Raw genomic sequence first — 20985 nt, 5'->3', positions numbered from 1 at the left:
TTAACATTCCTTCCAATTTTGTTGGATCCTGAGCGCTAAATGCCCAAAGAACTGGCCAAATATACAAAGCTAAGCTTTGCTCAAATAGCCAAGTTATTACACAAACAGAAGGTATAGAGAATTTCTTAATTCCTAAATTTCTTCCTTCCTAACCTTGAGATGATCCTAACCTTGAGATGGTTGAATTTTATTCAGTTGTTCACATACATCTTTGCCTCCTGGAAACATTACTGTACTTGGGTGATTTATGAAGAAGTAGAACTAGACTCAAGAACACCACTGACTTTTTTTTTTTTTTCCTCTGTCCAAAGAACAAAATGTACATTTTTTTTCCCCACTTGGCAAATTCTATTTGACGCCACATCACCACCACTCAACATTAACTCATAAAACAGAGACTTACTCCACTGTCAGACACAGCAGGGGAAAAATGTCTGGAGGATAAATGGGAGGCTCTTTATCAGATATAATTGCTTGCTCATAAGGAGAGAATCCAGCTTCCCCTTAGTTTTTCTTTCATAAATTAATAATTTGTTAAAATCAGACTCACAAGAATTTTAGCTATTACACAAAATTCAAGTTCAAAAAAACAAGAATAAATTAGTTACAGCCTTGTAAACAATTGTTCATTTATGTAACATACTTGGGGGGAAAAAATGTTCCTCTATATAATAAATCAGACAGTACAAGGCACACATCACACTTAAGAATTCAAAGTGATAAAACCAGCAGACGCCTTCATCTTCTTTGTTCGCTGGTGTAATTGTGCTATAGACACTGTAAAAATATGTAGATTTTTGTTTACATTACAGTCATTTGAAAATATTTCATGACTGTGCTTTTTCTGGTAAAATATTTGTGCTATTTTACAGTACAGTATGATTTGAAGCTCCTGGAATGAATCTTCTCAAATGTTCTCTACAAAGCTGCCGGGGAAAAGGCCAGTTTTTCCATTTCGTTGCAGAGTGCCTTTGAACCAGCCATCCTCACGTTTTTTGTGTACAAAAACAACGTCACCTTCCTTAAGTTCAAGTTCTGCTTCACTCTGAGGAGGATATGATACCACAACCCTGTACCTGTGTAATCAGAAAAAAACACCTTAGTTAAGGTTTGTTTTGGTTTTAAACTAACGCTTTAAAAAAATATTCCTGTGCATGTTAAAACTTACCAAAACAGGAAACTGCCTAGACCTATTTACTGAGTATATAACAACTTAAAAATTAAGTACATCTTGAACAGAAAATAACAATAGCATCATAATGAATTTAAGTCAAATGTATGCATTTTTTTTTCACCAAGACCCCTGTAAGAATACATAAAATGGTTAAATAATAGAAGACAATTGTAAACATTTTTTTGGATCTAAATTTACAGACTCTTCCAGCCAGAGCTGGACTCCTCTTTAAGGAAAGGCAGAGAACAAAAAGAAGTAGCTAACAAAACCTATTAATTCTCATTGTTGTTTTAAATTATTTTCATTTATCTCAGAAGCTTTTCAGGACAGAAAGCACACCATCTTATTTGAACACAGTTGCACAATTTGTGTACTACTGTATTAAAAATAAACATTTTAAGAAGTGTTAAAACCAACAATTTTCTTAAGCACCTGATACAAAAAAAAATTAAAACATATTTTCAGTTTTTCACAGTAAATTCACTTTTCAAATATGAGCACATTGAAAAGAGGATACACTCTTCTGCCTCTCTTTTTAAACACGCATAAAACCACTCAATTTCTTCTACCATAGTTTGAGTCACATAACCTAAAATTTAAATGCTGCAGCTCTGTAGATAATTGCATCAACTTTTTGATCAAGTTTTCTGGTAGGTATTATAACTCAGTTTCTAGTTACAAAACCAATAATGTCGGCATGTTGAAATCAAATAGAATCCATGGCTGACTGTAGAATTCAGAAGCTTCTAAGATTAAGAGCCTTAAACGCAGTGCTAGATCTGTTGGACAAAATCTAATTTCCAGTTAACCAGAATACTTTACACTCATGAAGATTACATATTACTTAATAGATTAATAAAATTATATTAATAATCTTAAAATAATGTATTAACTTAATAGATTAAGATAATAAATTAATAATCCGATGAAAACACAAAATAACAGAATACTTATAGTAAAGGATGGAATACCAACTATAGCTCAATATACACATAATAACACAAGTTAATTCTGTAATATTGAAACAGAGAAAGATACTATATTGTAGTAGCACATTTTGCTTAAGAACATATAAACCAAAAATGAAATCTGTCTGTATAGTTAAAACCATGCAGAAAAGAGTTGCAGCACTCTGTAAATAATTGAAGTCTCCTGGGAAATCTATGTGTAGCAAATCATATTAGGACTTAATCAGTTGTCAAACGTTAATTATTAGTGACTTACAAACTATGACTTTGTTTCAGTTATGAGAATCCTCAGATTTCAGAGCACTGGAATGACTAGATTCATGCTTCATAGACATTACCAAGCCAATTACAAGATTTATTAGGGTACAGCTCCAGAATGCTCCTCTTCCCAACTAGGCAGCACGGCAGATGCCTGCACTAACTTCTGCTGTTTGCCACTTTGTTTTTAATGCTGACTTAGGACGTAAGAAGCAAATATTTTTAATAGACTGCAAGTTTAATTAAGACTGTGAACTACCTGATATCAAACTATAGCCTCTACTCAGGCAGGACAGGATAGCAAAGGATAAAGAACCGCAATAAAGCTATGAAGAACTTCTGCTATTGTTACAAACAGGTTGCTTTCAGGTTGAAAATTAACAAGCACACTACATAAAACACACAGAGCAATAGTTTTATCCAAAAGAAGGTCTGTTAGAAAAGAGGTTTCAAGAAAGAATACCTGCCTTACCTTGCATCCTGTCAAATGCTGCCCTGTAAGCACTTGACTTGGAATTCGCTCAGTTTCTAATGCTGTCAGCAGCCTCTGCATTCTCCCGAATTGATAAACCCGTCTGTTCTTTCCTGAGCTTCTGCTGCTGCCTCCTGAGTGTCAAAACCAACTTTGCAAAACCTCATCTCCTCTTTGCCCTCCGTAGAGGATCACCAACTTGCACAGACATACCATTCTCCTGAGCTTTCCATACAGATTTGAACTCCCTCAACCCTGGGGTAATTTAGTACTTCTCATTAACTTTTAGCTTCCTGATTACTTTGATATTCATCTTGTAATCTAATGCCTAAACCAAAGCACAACACTCCTGGTGTGAAAATGCTATTTTATTACCTTTTTCGATGTTTATGAGAAGAAACTCGTCAGGCTTTGCACCTTTAAATCACATCTCCTCCTTCTTTTGTTACGACAAGCGATAAAATTTTATGCCACATTTTACAAATCCTATTTTCCCAAAAGAGGTGATCAGATCCAGACTCATCACACAATCTCATAGCTGTCTATTCAGATCAACTTCAATCAACTATGGAACAAAAACTATTTTGCCATTACCTATTTCATCATCTACAACATACCGCCAAAACTACTGATTTCATGCACAGTAAAAAGCTTACGCTTCAGCTCAATGGTTCATTGCCAGGTCCCTGGAGAAAAATAATCACCATTTACTAATCGTGACTTATGTTTTGGAAAAACATGATCATTCCCACATGTTTGCATCTTCCAAAACACCTCCTTGTCTATCTCCCTATTCAGTATTTGCAAATGTTTTCAAAGTCTAAAGGTCAAATTTGCAGATCTTTCATGGTCACCTAATCTATAATATTTTACATGCACCTAAGCTGCAGTATCCGTTTTCTTCTATTTTCTTTGACCATCTTACAGTATTTTGTGTTAATTTTCAAAATATTAACCTAATTCTTTTTAATCAGCTAGCGATAAAATATCAATGGTATAAAAATACATTATTAATATAATAAAAAGCAAAGTATTTTAGCTTCCCTTCCCAGAAGCAGCCACTATATTCGCCATCAGTTCTTTCCTGATATTCCCCAGTGTGTCCAGCTGTATCCCACAGTGTTCTTGCTCTTTGTGAATATTATTGTGGCGGGGGTGGGAGGGGGTGTGTGTGTGTGCGTGTGTGGAGGGTTGGTGGCGGTGGTCTGTCTTCACATTTCTCCTTTCTATTTTTCATTTTTAATATTGGCATTTCTCTCACTTTTCAGTAATATGAAAAAGATTCTATCTTTCATGTGTTTCTCCCTTTCTTCTTTGCTTCTGTTTCACCACACACAAAATACTGATTTTCTTCCCAGCTATTTGTAGTTATTTGTAGACAATTATCTGTGGTTTTCCTGATCATCAAGTGGATAAAAATATTTTCTCTCATGCAAGAAATTTTAGCTGAGGAAAACACAGAAAGTTGGAATTATTGTTACACAACTTAAATTCATACTTATTCTTCAAATTCTTGCTTTAGTTTCTTTTTCTTACATTCTGAATTTTTAGTTTTCAGTTTGCCTGTGCCCTGCTGTTGTGCAGCTCCTGTCTGCTGAGTAGGTGCCTTGACTCCCACAGACAATCAACACCCATCTAGGGCAGACTGATTCTCAGCATTTAATTACCAGCATTAAATGCTGCCAGATGCGATAAAACGTGCTGCCCTCTAAAGCCACTGGCCTGCTCACTGCAAGCAGATGTTACACCAGCCATTCTGTGGGGGATAAAATGACTTAGAGTCACTTTAATCACAGAACAAAATTACTACTGTCCTTCACTGTAACGGGACAAAAAATTCATTTAATAGACTAGGATATGCAGTGATGCATATTTAGGCTCAACTTCAGGTGTTTAACACCACTGTGGTGTGCTGGGAAGTTTATTATTACAGCGCTGTATATTTAGTGTAAAACTTAAGGCTATTTAAGCCATGTTTCCCTCTAAAAGAGAAAGCTCATGAAAAGAGCTTGAAATGTTCTTTTACCTCATCATGGAAAAAACCAAAATCCCTCAGATAACCAAATTACTGTGTATTCATAGCATAACATGGCTCCCTCTGGGAACTGCAGGGAGCTGGGTCTATCTTTTTACTGAAAAGACAGTGATCCTTGGCCCTGTTACTGCTGAATCAATACAAGAAACCACAACACTCCACGACAACTTTTATCTTGGCTGGAGACCTGCAACAGTAAGATGGAGTGGAATGCCAGCATCGTTCCTTCCTTTAGAGAAACGGCCACCAGTATTAAGTATCCATCCGCAAATCCACGCCACAAAGAGCTTGTTTGCTATCAAACAAATCAAATGCCCATTCATTTATTCTGTGTTACTAGAAACAAATTCACAATTTTTACTTCCAATTTTCTGCAAAGCATAGAGGAAAGAGGTACTCTAAAGACAACTTGCAATTCTAGTGAATGGAGAAACAGTGGGATTAGAATAAGAATTTGCTATGGTGTCCTAAAGGAAGCAAGGACTTTGGGGAAAACTCTGTATCCAAAACAAGTACATTTTCAAGTGCTTTCCTGAGTTGAGCCAGCTGATTCCTCCTGATTTATGCAGAATAATCATCAGAACCTGACTCTTGAATTCTCTAGTCACCTTTGAAAATAAAACTTTAACACTAATAATTACACTGCAAAGCCAGAGTCAGAACAGAAGAAGTATTGTTTCTTTTTCCAAACAGATCATAGCCTGTGACTGGAAATGTGATATGTAGGAGCAAAATAATTTTAGCAGACTTGTCTGCTCTTCAGCTTTTTGTTGAGCTTACCATGAGTATTTTCCTCCTCAATCTCAAATTTTCACTGAAGATACTACTGCATCATCAGTATGTTTCCCACTCACCCCTTACAGACTAATGAAGATTAACTGATGCTTATAAATTACTTTGCAGATATTGAGTACAATGTAAGAGGTAAGTATTATTAAGCAACACATTTTAAGCAATTCAGCCTAAAAAAATGGAAGTATGACAAGAGCACATCATCAGGAAAAGCATTAACTCTGCCCTGAAAGGACAAAGTAAACTCAGATGAAATTCTATTTAAATACACTGACTGAAATACAACAATTCTGCATGACCACCAGGGAGAATGACCTTGTGGTAGCACTTCTTTGATAGCAATTATTTAAATAACAGTAAGGATACAGAGATCTATTAAAAAAATGCTTGAGTGTATGTTATTACTAGATCAATAAAAATATACAGCATCATTTTCTGCAAGTTGTTCAGAGAAAAAAAAATCTCCATCACAGAAGTGAAAAAACTGTTTTTTGTGAAGATGCAAAAAGCTTTACACAAATATCTACCGGTCATGCCAGAATGAATTTGATATTATTTTCACATTCAAAGCATAAAAACATATTACTGTGCCAAACAGGATTATGATAATGTGAACTTAACTATATGATATTATATTACTATTATATGATAATGAATAACATAACTTATTGTTATGTTATTCTTCAAGAAAAGTTCTTCGGATTTTATTTTCCACCTCTAAGTGTAAATCTATTTCAGAAATTCAGTGTGAAATAGAAATTTCTTGCAAGGATATTACATAGAAACAGTAATAACCTTTTAAAAAATACTAAAAGTATGACAGAAGTACAATAAAAGACAAACTAGAAACTTACACACTGTCTGGTTCTTAATACATAGATGTAGCTTAAGATCAATGGACCTCTGGAAATACACCAGTATGCCCACATACCATGAGTTAATAGCACCAGAACAAAGCCTACAATAGTCAGCATGAATCCGTTCAGTCCTAAAGCTGTTACATTGCAACTCCACTGTTTTTTTTCCTGTGTGCCACACAATGCTACAGCTACTGCAAAAGAAATCCTACGACACACTTCATATTGCTTGTCTACTACCAGGAATAATAAAAAGAGAGAGTAGTTAGAAAACTACTTCCTTCACAGTCTGTGCAATCTACTGAGGACTTGGAAATTTGAAAATAACGGGTGGACACAAAAGAAGAGTGACAGCACTTTAAAACAACTGCCTGGCAGTTTCAGAGTCCAGACAACTATCTGTTTTTCAGGCTCACTTGCCAGGACACAGAGGCTGCCCTGGAGCTTGCTACGTGGAGTGCAAAGCAACAGGGCATTCAGGTAGTAAAAGTATCTTTGCAACAGCTCAAGAAATCACATACTAAGCCTACTCATAGATAAGGATCTCATTCACCGTATATTTAGGTTGGCAGTTATGCGCTGCTAATAATCTTAAAGAACTAACTTGATATTCATAAATGCAATATTATATTGTGTTCATGTTTTGCAAAATAGGAGGCTTGTTTTATCTACCTCAGTTCTCATACCAGATCTATGATCATGGTATTTGAGTGTCTACTCATTCCAAAACCTTGAAGTAACACAAAAAGTAAACAAACACAAACATGAGTGTTGGTTGATAAACATATAAAGCACTGTTAAAAAGTAAGTTTCATTTTGCTGTAAAATCTCAGCATTTTGAAGCAATTCTAATATACACCGCAAGGGTCAGGGAGTGGATTTTTTTCAGAGTTTCCCTGAGTCTAGGATAAGTTATCCCTGCGTAGGATAAGTTACCTTTCACAGACAAGAGGCCTGGATTCATTCAGGACTGGACCCAGGGACGAGCAAGGCTGCCGAGGCGGTGGTGCTACTGGAATAGAGGCATCCAGGGAACTTGTTTTCCGATGCAGCGTCTCCTGCGTCAGCCCAGAGACCTCGCTGTCAGTGGGACCGGATCCAGCTTTGCTGTGACCGCCTGCCGACGGAGGCTCTGGCCCGACTGCACCTTGCAGGGCTAAGTCTGCAGCTGCTTGCTCAGCCTCCAGCGTTGGTGATGCTGGAGGTGACAACCGGGGCTTGCGTTTAGTGGATGCTCCAGAAAGCAGTTTCAGCAAACCTTTTTTTTCTTTCTGTAAACCAAAAGCAGTGCCTCATTTTAGAACAAAAGTCTCCCACGAAGAGTTGAATGCTTCCTTCTGATAGATGCCATCATGATCAGAGAGAACTCAGTAAATTATGAGGAGATATTTGAGATTGCACGAATTACAAAAATTATGAAAACTATAAAAGAGAAAGATAATTATTAAAATTCTAAAGAGAAAACCAGTAAGTCGTTTAGACCATACACGGGCTAAGACCTTTCACTTAGTGAAGTTAAGGCTTACCTTAAAAGCCAATGGCACTGTCCCAAAAGGTGTCTAGAAAAAGGAGTGAGGAGTTAGATTCCCACAATGGGAATCTAAGTAGTAAAACATTTTGTTAACATGGAAGTTTCTAGGAAGGCATAAAGAGTCATTTCAAACCAAGCAGGGAGAAAAGTCTGCCCTGAGGGCTGCTGTTTAGATAAGTGTCTTTTATTTATCCTCCCTCAGTCAGGGAAGACCTTCATGATTTAACAGAAATTTGCCACAAGGGGAATGTATTGTGTTTTGCTGCTCTGCTAGAGGGGAGAATTGTAAACATTCTTTTTGCTTGTCCAGACAGGAATCCCTGAAGACTATTACTTATCCTGAAGAGAATTATTTAAGTAGCTTTTGTGTTTCTTGTCTTTTTTTAAGGGGTGTGGCAGTGATCTTCTTACCAACTCTTTGACTGAGCGAATTTAGTGCTTATGAGAGGTGCCAGGTTGTAAGCCCTGGAGACAAAAATAAGCACACAGAGGAGAAAAGCATGAGCAATGTGAGATTTTCATTATTGCTTGGGATCCAGTGGAATTGGTGAACTGTGAATGAAAAATCCTCTGTCCTTCTTCCACATCTCCAATAACTTAAAGTTATTTCAGCAAAGAATTGATGTCTAGCAAATGGGCAAGGAAAAGAGAAACTCAAATTAACATTATCCAAATATGTTAGCATCTTTAACCTTAAACTATAAATAAGTTTTCTAAAAGCCCTGCCTAAGGGCATCTCAGTCTGATTTCAGTGGCTATGGCTAAAACAATTTTAAAACAAAGGTCTAGGTACCTCCATTCAACAATAATCAAAAACAATTAAAAAATGAGTGAGATTAGTGTACAGCCTATGATTAAAACCTTCATAAACTTCATTAAGGAGTGCATGTGAGTGAAAAGTAGTAAGGTAAAGTCAAAAACATTTGAGATGTAAAGAAAGTGGTCAAAAGGAGAAAAAGAAAAAAATTTCTAACTACACCACAATTGTAAAACAAAACCACTTAAAGTTGGAGGAATGTTTCTGCCTACAGTACAATATAATGACATGGCTTGTTGGACTGTGAGAATGAATTTAGACACAGAGAAAAATACTTCAAATGGAAGGAAGGAAATCAGAATCACTACAGGCTCTACTGATCTACACCTAGAAAAGACAGAGTTATGTACTTTTTTTTCTTTGTCCAATAAACATTGCTGGTAATGCATTTTTCATAATCTCCAAGTGTGTCTGCTTAATAAGGAAGGTAACCTAAAAGAATACTGATTTTCACTAAACATTAGGTTTATTTTATTAGACTGAACTTTTTATGTTCCTGCAAGTTCATGGGTTGTTTTTTTTTGTTTGGCTGGTTGGTTTTTGGTTTTAGTTTGTTTGTTTGTTTTCCCATTACAGGCTTATTAGTTTACAGATACTTGCTGATAACATTTGCTAACCATGCAATTTTCTAAAGTATTCAGGAAACTGACTGCAGGTAAAGAAAAACAAAATACTTAAAATTCCAGCAGTCAATCTAATAGTTGTTCTGAACTTTGTATCCACTCACCTTTTGTTTTTCCTGCTTAAGCCATGATCTTGCTGCCCTATTTTAACCCTTCTCCAAGGTCTGCTCTGTATTTTATCCATCCTAAATTGTTCTTGTATGACCAAGAATAAACTTGCCCAAAGCTGTAGTCACAAAACGGCTGTCAGTCTCATGCTCAGTCTTAAAAACCTTACAATGCTGCTCTTCAGCAAATGTAAGAAAAAAATATGGATCTCTTAAAAGTTTGCATGATGAAAATGGAAGAATTCAAGGGAGTGATTTTATTCACTACTCACCTTGCCATCCTTGTCTGCTTTACTGACAGCAGCATTTCCACCAGCTGCTAAAGCACTCTCTGGAGATGCAGGAGCTCCAGGGTGAGTGTTTACAGTTCTCCCACTAATATCTCCCTCCAACGATGAAGCAGCAATGGTGGGAGAATTCAAAGAAGCTGCTGCACATGCCAGTGGGATGGCGGAGCGGTTCACATTCACAGCCGTGACGTAAGCAGCAGTATTTGGAAGCTGGGGCTGGAGCTGTTGGGAGGCAACAGAGTGGTGGGGAATGATCACAGCTGCAGGAATAAGGCATGTTGGACTCTGTGCTTGTATGGGTGTGACTGCTGCTGTAGGTCTTTCTTGACTGTGTGCAGCAACTAGAACAAAAGAATAAAATGTAAGAGAGTTCATCTTTTCACAAGACACACAAATGAGGTACAATCACTATGTTATAGCTAATCAGTCGTAGGAAGCTTCCTTCCTACCTTCCAAAGTTCAATTTATATTACTAAAATGACGTCTTACACAGCATCAAATTTATCTCACCAGAATAAAGAAGCAGCATATGCTACGCTACTTGCACCAGTATGCAAAAGAGTAACAACAGCACTGGGACTACTGTGGAGAAATCCAAGCTGCTAAGTAAAATGCTTCACATGCAGACAGAGACGCAAAGTGAAGATTACATTTTAGTTCATAAGAGCTAGCTAAATCCTGCCTGGAACTTGTTTGTTCCTTTTAATACACTGTGTAGTTGTCAGGGCACATAAAACAAAGTAGGAAGGAGCACTCCTTATAGAAGCTGCTAAAAATATAATTGGATTGTTTTCCCTAAACTATTCAAAAAATCCACAACAGATTTAGTGGGTCTTTCAAACAATAAGTACAGTGGCAATTACTGCTATGAGTAGTTTCTCTGAAAACGTAAGCTATTGTCTCTTGGGATGTTTAAACATAGAAGTGGATTTACTCATACCCCTGTGAAATAAAAGGAACATCTACACTGGAAGTTGGAGAACAGCACAAGGCTGAATATATTAACCTGGGCTGCAGTCTAGCTGTAAAGCGCAGAGCTCTGCATGAACTAATTTATCCTTTCCAAGGAGCAACGTTGTTATTATAGTTACATGGTCAATCATATATGCTTTTGGATCATTTCAACAGCTTGGGTATCTTTGCACCACTGGTTGTATGAAGTGCGGACATCTTAATCGAATAATGAGGCAAAACACAGCATCCCAGTGCTGCACAGCCTCTTTCCTCCAAATACTCTGAAAGTTAGTATCTAAGGAGGGATCATCCCTGCAGCTTGGTGCATATACATCTCAAATGTATCAATTCACTCTGATTTTTCAGGTATTAGTTAGCTTTGGGCTTCTTATAAGTTATATCCTGGAATCAAGCCTCCAGCACTTGCTCTTTTTATTCTGCTCTCTACAAATTCCCCTGGTAATTCGGTCAACATTAATTGACCGAATCGGTAATTGCATCAACATTATACTACAAAAGACTGACAAGGTTCACAAATTTGATATAGCAATCCCACAGTATTATACCCAATTACAATCTCTACAATAAGAAACACGAATTCTTTCTTAAAAAGAAAGCACCACTAAACGCTATGTCTATCTTTTGATATGTAACCTCTTCCCCTATAGCAAACCCTTCCTAACTCTCAGTACCATGAACATTTCAAAAAGGAAGATGAGTGCAGCAAGATTTTTTGTAAAAAGCAATTGTTAACGCTGCAGTTTGTTCGTGAGACAGTCCCTTTTCTTACAAGTAGCTGCTATTCTTCAAGATATGCCTATACTTACATGCCGTCAGTGGAGTACAAGCATGGAAGAGCTTTCTGGTTTTGCTTTCTTATCCCTGATGGAATCCATAGGAAAAATGCTTCAAGTCACTTTATTTTCATAAAGTTCATCCTTTAATGAAGTAGGCAGAATACACAATTTCTTTCCAGTTCCTTTCAATCAAAGAACGTGTACTCCCTCAGCAAGGGTGATGTCAAGCAATGTCTCACTAAGATCATTTGAAGAAGAGTCCCTGAAGTCCTGAGCTAAACTGAAACTGAAGAAGAGCCCTGCAAAACGCAGCATTGATCTGTGAAGCCTCATCAAGAAAGTAACATTCAGCAAAGGTGTCAGGGAAAGCTCAAGATGATCATGTTTCAGATACTGACTACAAAGTTCTCTGTAACATCTGAACATAAAGCAGCCCTTATTGCTTCAGTTCTCAGGCCCTTATAAGGGACAGATCTGGATTTGTGACTGAATATACACCTTTACACCACAATCCAACATTAAGTTCTTCGTGAAGACAGTGCAGCCCCTTTGATTTTTCCATTTTGGATCTGAAAAGTTGGTGGGAAGTATGTTGTCACGTTTTCCAGCTGAATGGAACTGTAAGAGCTTATTAATCTTGACAGCAGTGCAGAGATGCCGGGACAGAAAGGCCTCTGGAGCCCACAGGAGCCTTCTCCTTTGTGCTGTCGCTTGCAAGCTTCTAGGCAGCTGAAAAGAAGGATTTAGAGTAGAAAATTCCTATGCCTGAGAGGCAGGAAAGTACAGATGCTTTGATTAGTTTCTCTTACCAGCTGCCAATAGCAGCTGGTTATTTTTATTTAAAGGTAAAGAATAGAGTTGTTACAGAGGACTATCACATCTGTTCCAGGATAAGATCAGACTGGAGGAAGATGGGGCCAATTAAGGAACTAAAGTATCTGAAGGCATGTGTACATATACTACCTCCAAAAGCAAACCTAGTGCTGACAGCTGAACGTGCACAGGGTGTTTTAGGAGACACATGACTCTGAAGAGGGAGTAGGCTAATTCATGGATCTTGAGACCATAAGAAACAGCTATCCTTAAGGGGATAACAGATAATATCATTTGCATCTTCTGCTTTCTCTTCTGCTCTGCCAATAAAAATCTCATGATTAAAAAAACCTTTGTCACCACTCTCTCAGCCAAGAGAGCTTAGGCCCGAAATTCAAGGCTGCAAGAGGGAACACTGGGATAGTATGAAAAGGAGTGGTTTTTTTTTCTTTTCTTTTGAGGCCCTAGGAGCAAACAGAACAGATTAGACTCCAGATGTGTGGTATCTTCCTAGCCTGGCAAACCCACAGAAGAGTACATGTATTTGGTAAACAAAAATTCTTGAAAACACCACCATCAATCTTTTTAGATCTGGGTTTAAATAACAAGAAGGCATGTTTCACTATGATGTGGCCTGCCCCAGACAGTAAAGGCAGAGTTATACCTGTCAGAAATACAGATTTTTAAGACATAGATGTTATGGATCTTGAAGTCAGTATAGCCTTAGTGTTCCAGAGTCAAAGCTGAAAGAAGTTGCAGTCAACTTTAGAGAACAAAATGGAATGCCTAAGGACCAACCCTGAGCCAGAGCCCTGAAAATGAAGAAGGAACGAATGCTAAAGGTCTTCAAAGATGATAGGAGAGAATTTAAAAGCGAAGGCTAAATTAGAGCAATCTGTAGCTGTTACGCAGTTAACACTAAAAAATAAGCTATGATTCAGATGTTCTTATCACTTTTATTACTTTATGAATTGCATATGAGTAGGGAAGCTCAAAGAATGCCCCCATCCCAGACACTACTGGAATAGAAAAACCTCCACCTAAAGTACATAAATTCCCAACAGTAGGAGTACGTATGTACACACCGTTGCCTAGAGAAGAAAAATAAAAGATTTAACAGTTCAGAGAGATATGTTGTCATTTCAGAAAGCATTCAATTCTAAAAATGACATTAAAAACACCTGAAAAAAACCCAACACACTTAAACATACCCTGACTCCAGTCACTTGTTCATGCAGACTCTACAGTTTGTCTATCACACACAAAAAGCTTTATTTTTTTTAATTTTTTTACCTGTTCTAACTGCATTGCGAGCCTGGTTGACTGTCATTTGTCCTGTCACGTGCATAAGGACCTTGGTTTGCGGACTAGTTTGGATATGCGCAGCAGAAACCACAGCTGTGGGTACTGTGCTGGAGTTCACCGCCACACTGTTCCCCTGGAGCTTCTGAGATGTTCCACTAGCAGTGGAAGGGCTGACCATAGTTACCACTCGTCCCGTTTGGCCAGTGGTAGACGTGGGAACTTTTGTTTGTGATGCACTCGTCACTGTCCTGTCAAAATTAAAAGCAAAACACTGAAACATAACTGAAAAATGAGCTAGTTACTAAAACCCGCAGCTCTTCTATTATCCAATTTTAGCATTAAATACAAGAACAGAATCGTTCTGACTTGAAACTAAACTATTTAGACACTTGTGTAAAAACGTACCTCGTAACTGGAGCCACGTAATTTCCAGGAAAAACACCGATCTTGCTTGTATGCATGGAAGTTCCCTTGAACCAGCCATCTTGACAGCGTTCAAACACCAAGAACATTTCTCCCTTCCGCAGTTCCAGTTCATCATCTTTACGAGGTGTATAGGGGTATATAGCAATATACCTAAAAGACAGGAAAGTAGATACAATTGATAAACCTAAAACAATTTAAAACATCACTTGTGTTTTCTGGCAGAGAGAGTTCAGACAGAGATGAGAAGGCATGGCAGAAAGTGTTATGCGTTAGTCAATCCATCATACTGTTACAATATTAAAACAGAAGTTATGGCAGTATTAAGGGAAACTGACTATTAGGAATATTCTCCTAACTGCACTTTAATGTAATGTACAATACTCCTAATAAGACTGTCCATTTTTTAAATTAAGTTGGTGAACTTAATTAAATAGGTGTTTATCAGCTACAGATCCCAGCATATCCAACTTCTCTCTCCATACACCTGCATCTAGTATCTCTCACACTTTATGAAACGCTAACTTCTTTTTCTTTTTTTTTTTTTTTTTTTGGAGGGGTGAGGAGCACGGAGAAGTTCTGTTAGTTGGGAGTGAAAGATCAGTATCAGAACTACTTTTCAAGTTGCAAAACTGGAATTCCCTATGCAACTGCAGTGCCAAAAAAAAAATGTTACTAGAACTTGAAGTCTATGGGTAAGGTAGCTAGCAGTTATTCACTTGTAAAGGCTATTTCCTTTTTTTCTCTCTAAGCAACATTAATGCATACTACAGTGCATTTGAAATCATAGTGAGAGTTCAGAAACATTTTGCATTTTTTCTTTTTAAAAATACATTCTTAGGAAAAAAAAAAAGACGTAAAAATAAAACTGAAGCTCCTGCAGTTGCATGCTGCAATTTTCTCACAAAAAATATACTTTTCACAAGAGGTATCCAATTAGGGTAGATGGGTAGAATATCCTCTTTTTTGAAAAAGAATTCACAAATACGTATAATGCCAGTCTTGCCCACTCCCCTTGTCACCCCAAGGATAAGAAAAGCACCTTTACAAAACATTCTGTCACCAAAATTGTCTCTTGTGCACAGTAACAATAACATTAACTGTATGCTTCTACTTTTTGCATTATATTTTTGTTCCTTGTTGTCCACCCAGGCAACTTTGCATTTTCTGCAAAAATGCTTTAAGGACAATACAGGTACCTGGTAAAGCAAGTCCAGAATATGCTTCAGGGGCAACACATGACACACTGGCAACAAAAGGCTTCACTAGGACATCATTTAGGAGTGATCTACAAAGCCACATACTGAAGCTCTATGGGAAAGCAACTGATGTGCTTTAATTGGTGTTCATTAACTTCCCTTTTAGTTAAATCATTTCAAATTTCATTAGTATCCTCATACAGAGCAACCCTTTGAAGATGGAGGATGGGAATAAATGAGATGGGAACTTGATTAACTTCACTAAGCACAGTAATCCATATGAAGCAGCGTTAAATTGACACCAAAAAACCAGCCCAAATCCAGATGCACCTGCTATACAAGAAGGGCGCTCATTGCAGTGTCAGGAAACCTGGTGGGAAGATAAAAATAAAGACACAGAACAAAAGCGGTCCTTGCATTATTAAAACGTATCCTCTTAGTTCAGCCACTCCTGAATTTTTTCTTTTATCGTTCTTATTCTCCAGGCTGCACGCAAAGAAGTTTCCAAGAAGAAAGATGTTGTCAGCAGCACATGTTAACATACAAAATATTTTCACCCAGAAGGATGATGCACATTTGCTTGTATTACAAAGTGTGAAGACATAATGCTAACTAGCAGCTTTCTGCCTTCATTTCAAATTGCCACCCACTAATTAACTGAACTGTAGAATCTTCAGTCAAATTTCAATCGCAACGTACACAAGCAGTCTGACAATGACATGCCAATATAACAGTCTAAATGAAATACAGCACTTTCTGTGTTTTGGCATAAGTTATTCCTATGAGAATAGCCTTTTCATTCCACACGTAACAGAAAACATTGAATAAATTCTCTCCAGGGTTTGCTACTTGCAAGCTATACAGTCTTCATCGCTAACTCAAAGATTCACTCATCTTCTGCATGATAAATACTTTGCATTTTTGAAGTGAGTCCTTTCTATACACAGCAACAGTTGATTGTGTTTTCCTAAGGCATACATAGCCCTCAGTATGAAGGCTGTTTAGGGATATCATCTTTATGTATGTTTTGTTGGTTTTGTCCTGAGTTGTATGCTTGGCTTTCCGGGAATTCTAGCAGCACATAGCCAGCTGGCATGATATAAGTACAAGTGAAGTTATTGATGTCGTTCCATGTTTCTGACTGGCAACAAGTTTCAATTTTACTTACACGCTTGGACGAGCTTGTGGTCGTAAATGTGCCATTTGGTCAGTTGATCCTGATGTAGGCCTTTGTATTACACCTGCAGACTGAGGTCCAGAAGAGGCCGCTGAAACGATTGCAGCAGGCAAGAGAGGTGGTGGCGGAAGCGGGGGATTCATATTCTGATTTTATGAGAACAAAAAAAAATAGTAACAGATGATCAGTATTGTTTGATGAGCTGAATCAGCTGAAAAAAAAAAGTATTATGTTCTAAGGAAATGAGAAAAAAACAGCCAAGTACAGTATTCCTTTACCTACTGGTACAATATAACTGGAGAGTTAGGTTTATCTGTGTTTCTCTTTTTCCAGTTTAAAAGCTTGAAGTCTTGGCATCTAATTAAGCAAATGACAACCAATTTCTCAGCACTGGAAAAATGGAAAGCATTGTTTCTAATTATAACATCTTTAGGATAGGACTCAACAAAAATTCAGAAGCTTTCCAGGAGGTAGATTTTGCATCCTACTGCTGACTGTACTTCAAAACATGATTGTTTTTTCTACCCTGAAGCTGAAACATAAGATACAATTCAGCAGCAGTGCACCCAAACCCACCCCTTCTGGGGGATATTTTCTTTTGATGTATGGGTTACAAAAGCCAGCACAATATGAGACTATAGTCACTGAGCTATTGTTACCACTTTCTCCTATTCTCCTAGTTAAAAGAGTTAGCTTTTGAAATTCAGTATTATCAAGATTGGTAATCTTTAACAAACACCCCAGTAAAAAGGCACAGTTTCTTTACAGGCAGATCGTAATGGGGGTCCTGCCTACAGGCCTCTATGCCTTTTGAGACTCAATGGAGCAATTGTTACCTTCTGCTCTGTAAAGCCTCAGACAATTCTTTAGGATCTTGCCTACTGACACTCCTGGGAAAAGTCTCTCACAAAAGAACAACTTTTCCTTCCCCCGCTTCCAAAAATAATTATTTGTGTTACAACGCACACAAGAAGAGTAATAAAAAACCTCCAACATTCGAAGATGTAAAACTGAATTCATTTCAAGCATGATCTTTGACTTAAAGCAATCCTGAAACAAAACTCTAAACCATGCCACTTCAGGTTTAAAAACCACATAACAACAATATAAATTAACAAAATGTCCTGAAGTACTGCCTGGCTCTTCCAGTACCTCAGCATATAAATGCACACAGCATTACAGTTTGGAAAATATGTAATTGAAAGTCATTTTAATTCCCCTCACACAGCCTACTTACAGGTTTTTGTTTAGAAAAATAAACAAAAAAAGCCTTCAGAAGGAAAAATAAGTTTTAGTTCTACACAGTGATTACTACCTCACTCCATCTGGTGAAAGTGTTAACAAAAAGACAGCTCTCTGAACTAGTCTTATGCTGTCAAGACACAGTAATGAACTGCACGATTAAAAGCTTTCAAATCTAGAGAAAACTCATTAAATCTTATAGTTTTTCAGTCAAAATTCTTATGTTTAGTTATATAAATTGCATGGTATATTGTGAAATATTCCTATTTTATTTAAAGCTTTTTTTTCTAATTGTACATTAACAACTTTGCAAGACCAAACAGGCCTCCTGTATCCAACACCAAGCAGACAGGACCTGCTGGAGAAACGTCATTGTAAGCTTTGATATCGATAGTCGTTTACAAGGACAGCAATTGCATTTGCTTCATGTTCTAGATCTCCATCCATCCAACAATCTTTTTGAAATATCTTAGAATCACAGAATCATAGAATGGTATAATCTTGATAATTCATACTGAAATACCAACATTTCTGTGTCAGCTGCCTTACAGCAGAAGTTATTTCCCTCTTTCATTCAGCTTCAACAAATGTCTTAGCTGAATCCAAGCTAAACATGAGCATCTAACTTCTGGGCAACCTGTCTATAGAACATAAATGCAAATCTTTTTTTAGGCATCTAGGTTCCTTTCTACATGGTAGAACCTGTAAATCCACATTAGGAGATGATTAGCTGGAAATCTTTAAAATTAAACCTATTCATGCACAATACCAAGGTTGTCACAATTCCACGCTTTCTGCATCTCTAAAGACATAAATGCTGGGCGTTGTATTTTATTCATTTGAACACACAATATACATTGAAATTTTAGCTGCAATAAAGGCACCTTCCCAGCTCTATTTTATTCTGCTTTATTCAGGTTCTGCTCCCCTCTTGTATCTATTACTATGGTAATGAAATCTGCAGTGAGCCACAGCCCAATTAAATTCTTAAAAGACTTGGCAAGTACTTAGAAATCTAAATAAACTACCTGATAGGCTTTAGAGGACTAACACTCCTCAGCTTGCGCTGCTACAACTTGATAAAATAGATCCAAATGTTCCAGCCAAGTTTTCTGGCATGTAACCATTTGTCTAGCTATTGAGAAACATACCTACCTCCAGAGCGCAAGCTAGTTTTGATCGTTTCCATATTAAACATTCTCTGAAAGAATATATGCAAGCCCCATGTGATTTAATAAAATATGCTTACCAAAATAATTAAGACTATTTTTATTTTAGGTAGTTGAGGGGGAAAAATTGAAAGTTTCTGCAACTACTTTTCAGACAAGTGTACTTTGAAGCATATAAAACAGCAAGTAAGTGATAATTTTTTTAATTGGAAGATGAAACATTATATAATTTGATACTTAATTTATATAAAAACTTCAAATAGTACCTATACTCATGCTCTAGAAACTCATACATATTACTAAGTTTAAATATAATTAGGATGCATTCCCCTATCAGCCAAGGGAAGATCAATAATCAACTTGCCCAAAGAATAACCAAAGGCATGGCAGTGGAAAAAAAACATTCATTAATTGTCTTTGCTCCCACAAGGTCTAGGAAAAAGAAATTAAACTTGCAAAACCCCCTGAAGGCTAACAAATTAAGGCTCATGTTTAAAAAAATTCCTAAACTATAAATACATGTTATCAAGAACAGGCCTCTCGTTTCTTTCAGCTGCTTCCTCTTCTCAAATCAACTTCTGTTGGATTTTTGCTGGTTAAAACTCAGACAGTTCTTATTTAAACCTCCTCCTGACTGACTTATACTATTGAATCAGCCAGAACTACACGAAAGAGAGCTAAGTGTTAGCAGTACACTATAACTCTCATGGCTTGTACCTCATTAATAATAATTCAGACTGCCTTATATACTTTAGCATAGAGGGACAATTCTTTCGTGTGTGTGGGCAGGAGAACAGGACCAGAAAAAACAGGTATTTTTTACATTTTTGAAACCTTCGGCACATAAGTGAATGTAAGCCATCCAAACATAGACCACCTACTCCTGTTAGCTCAGTGCACATACCAAGACATCATTTCAAAGTCAACATATTCAATCTGCCGAAGTAGCAATATAGATATCTAGGTGGAATGCAGTCCAAAATGCTTTTAACTTCTCAAGAGACTGTAAAGGTAGAATGAAAGGAAGGCAAGTTATTTGTTGTTGCTACATTCTGTTATTCTTCTGCTGCTTTTGAATGTAACTCTAACTTTGCTGTGGTATGTCTTGTCTCTGTTTTTCCCATATCATGGTTCAAATCACATACTTCCTTGAAGAGTTTTTTTCAGCAAAACCTATGGCAACTAGATCTCCTCCATTAGATAACTACCTTATAAATTACATTCAAGAATTTCCTCCCAAGTAAATGAGCCTTACATAATTGTACATGCAGATTTTCTAACAACTATTAAACTTGACATTTGCTATTTATATTTTATAAAGAACTTCGAATGTACTAAGCACCCACAAGGTTCAAAAATGCCAGTAGCCAAGAAAAGCAGACCAAATAATGCCCCCATTAAGGGCAAAGCTGTGGTCTGAAGTCCCAGAGAACAGTGTAAATGACAATATCATAGTTAAAAGCCTCAGCTGTGAGAAGTTCGTCTCAGTTCATAGCTTCTTCAATTTCAAAGAATCAAACTTCAAAACAGAAAACAGGAATTAATGCTACTGGCTAAAGAACTAGGCTAAAGAACTGCTGCTGTAAAATAAAACTTCTAAATAATCACTAGTTTTCTGAATAAAAATTAAAATTTGCTTAAGTGATACAAGCAACAGATAATGTACATGGTCACTTGACAATAGCCCTCTCATTCCTGAGCCTTCTTCGTGTCAATTTTGGCTGCAAATTACTTACTTCATACAACATTTGGTACCAAATAGCATCTACAAAAGATTATTATGGACAAAATAAAATTAACATAATTGGCATTTTTTTGAACCATCGTAGTATTTCCCAAAATAACAATGTAACTGACTAAAATGTTATCCTACACATGTACACAGATAAAAGACTCACAGACTCCTTTGGGCTAGGAATTTTCTCAACTGTCTTAGAGAAACTTGCTGTCCAACAAGACAGCTCAAAGTATCTCCTCTTAAC

The 20985-nt window shown here is 37.0% G+C and overlaps 1 protein-coding gene across 1 annotated transcript in view; it reads right to left on the bottom strand.

Moving 5' to 3' along the window:
• Nucleotides 1–907: 907 nt before the first annotated feature.
• SH3RF1 (SH3 domain containing ring finger 1) overlaps nucleotides 908–20985 on the bottom strand; it is an 89288-nt gene continuing 69210 nt past the window's right edge. Inside the window, exons 6-11 of the mRNA XM_009989131.2 lie at nucleotides 16584–16738; nucleotides 14199–14369; nucleotides 13782–14041; nucleotides 9907–10265; nucleotides 7493–7827; nucleotides 908–1076 (exon numbers count right to left, since the gene is read on the bottom strand). Coding sequence (XP_009987433.2) covers nucleotides 908–1076; nucleotides 7493–7827; nucleotides 9907–10265; nucleotides 13782–14041; nucleotides 14199–14369; nucleotides 16584–16738 — 1449 coding nt within the window. The remainder of the gene's footprint in view (nucleotides 1077–7492; nucleotides 7828–9906; nucleotides 10266–13781; nucleotides 14042–14198; nucleotides 14370–16583; nucleotides 16739–20985) is intronic.

This window comes from Tauraco erythrolophus, chromosome 5 (genome assembly GCF_009769465.1).
Source record: "Tauraco erythrolophus isolate bTauEry1 chromosome 5, bTauEry1.pri, whole genome shotgun sequence".
In the NCBI taxonomy this organism is placed as follows: Eukaryota; Metazoa; Chordata; class Aves; order Musophagiformes; family Musophagidae; genus Tauraco; species Tauraco erythrolophus.
Note: the sequence above shows the minus strand (reverse complement) of the source record. Positions and strands in the feature narration are given on the sequence as shown.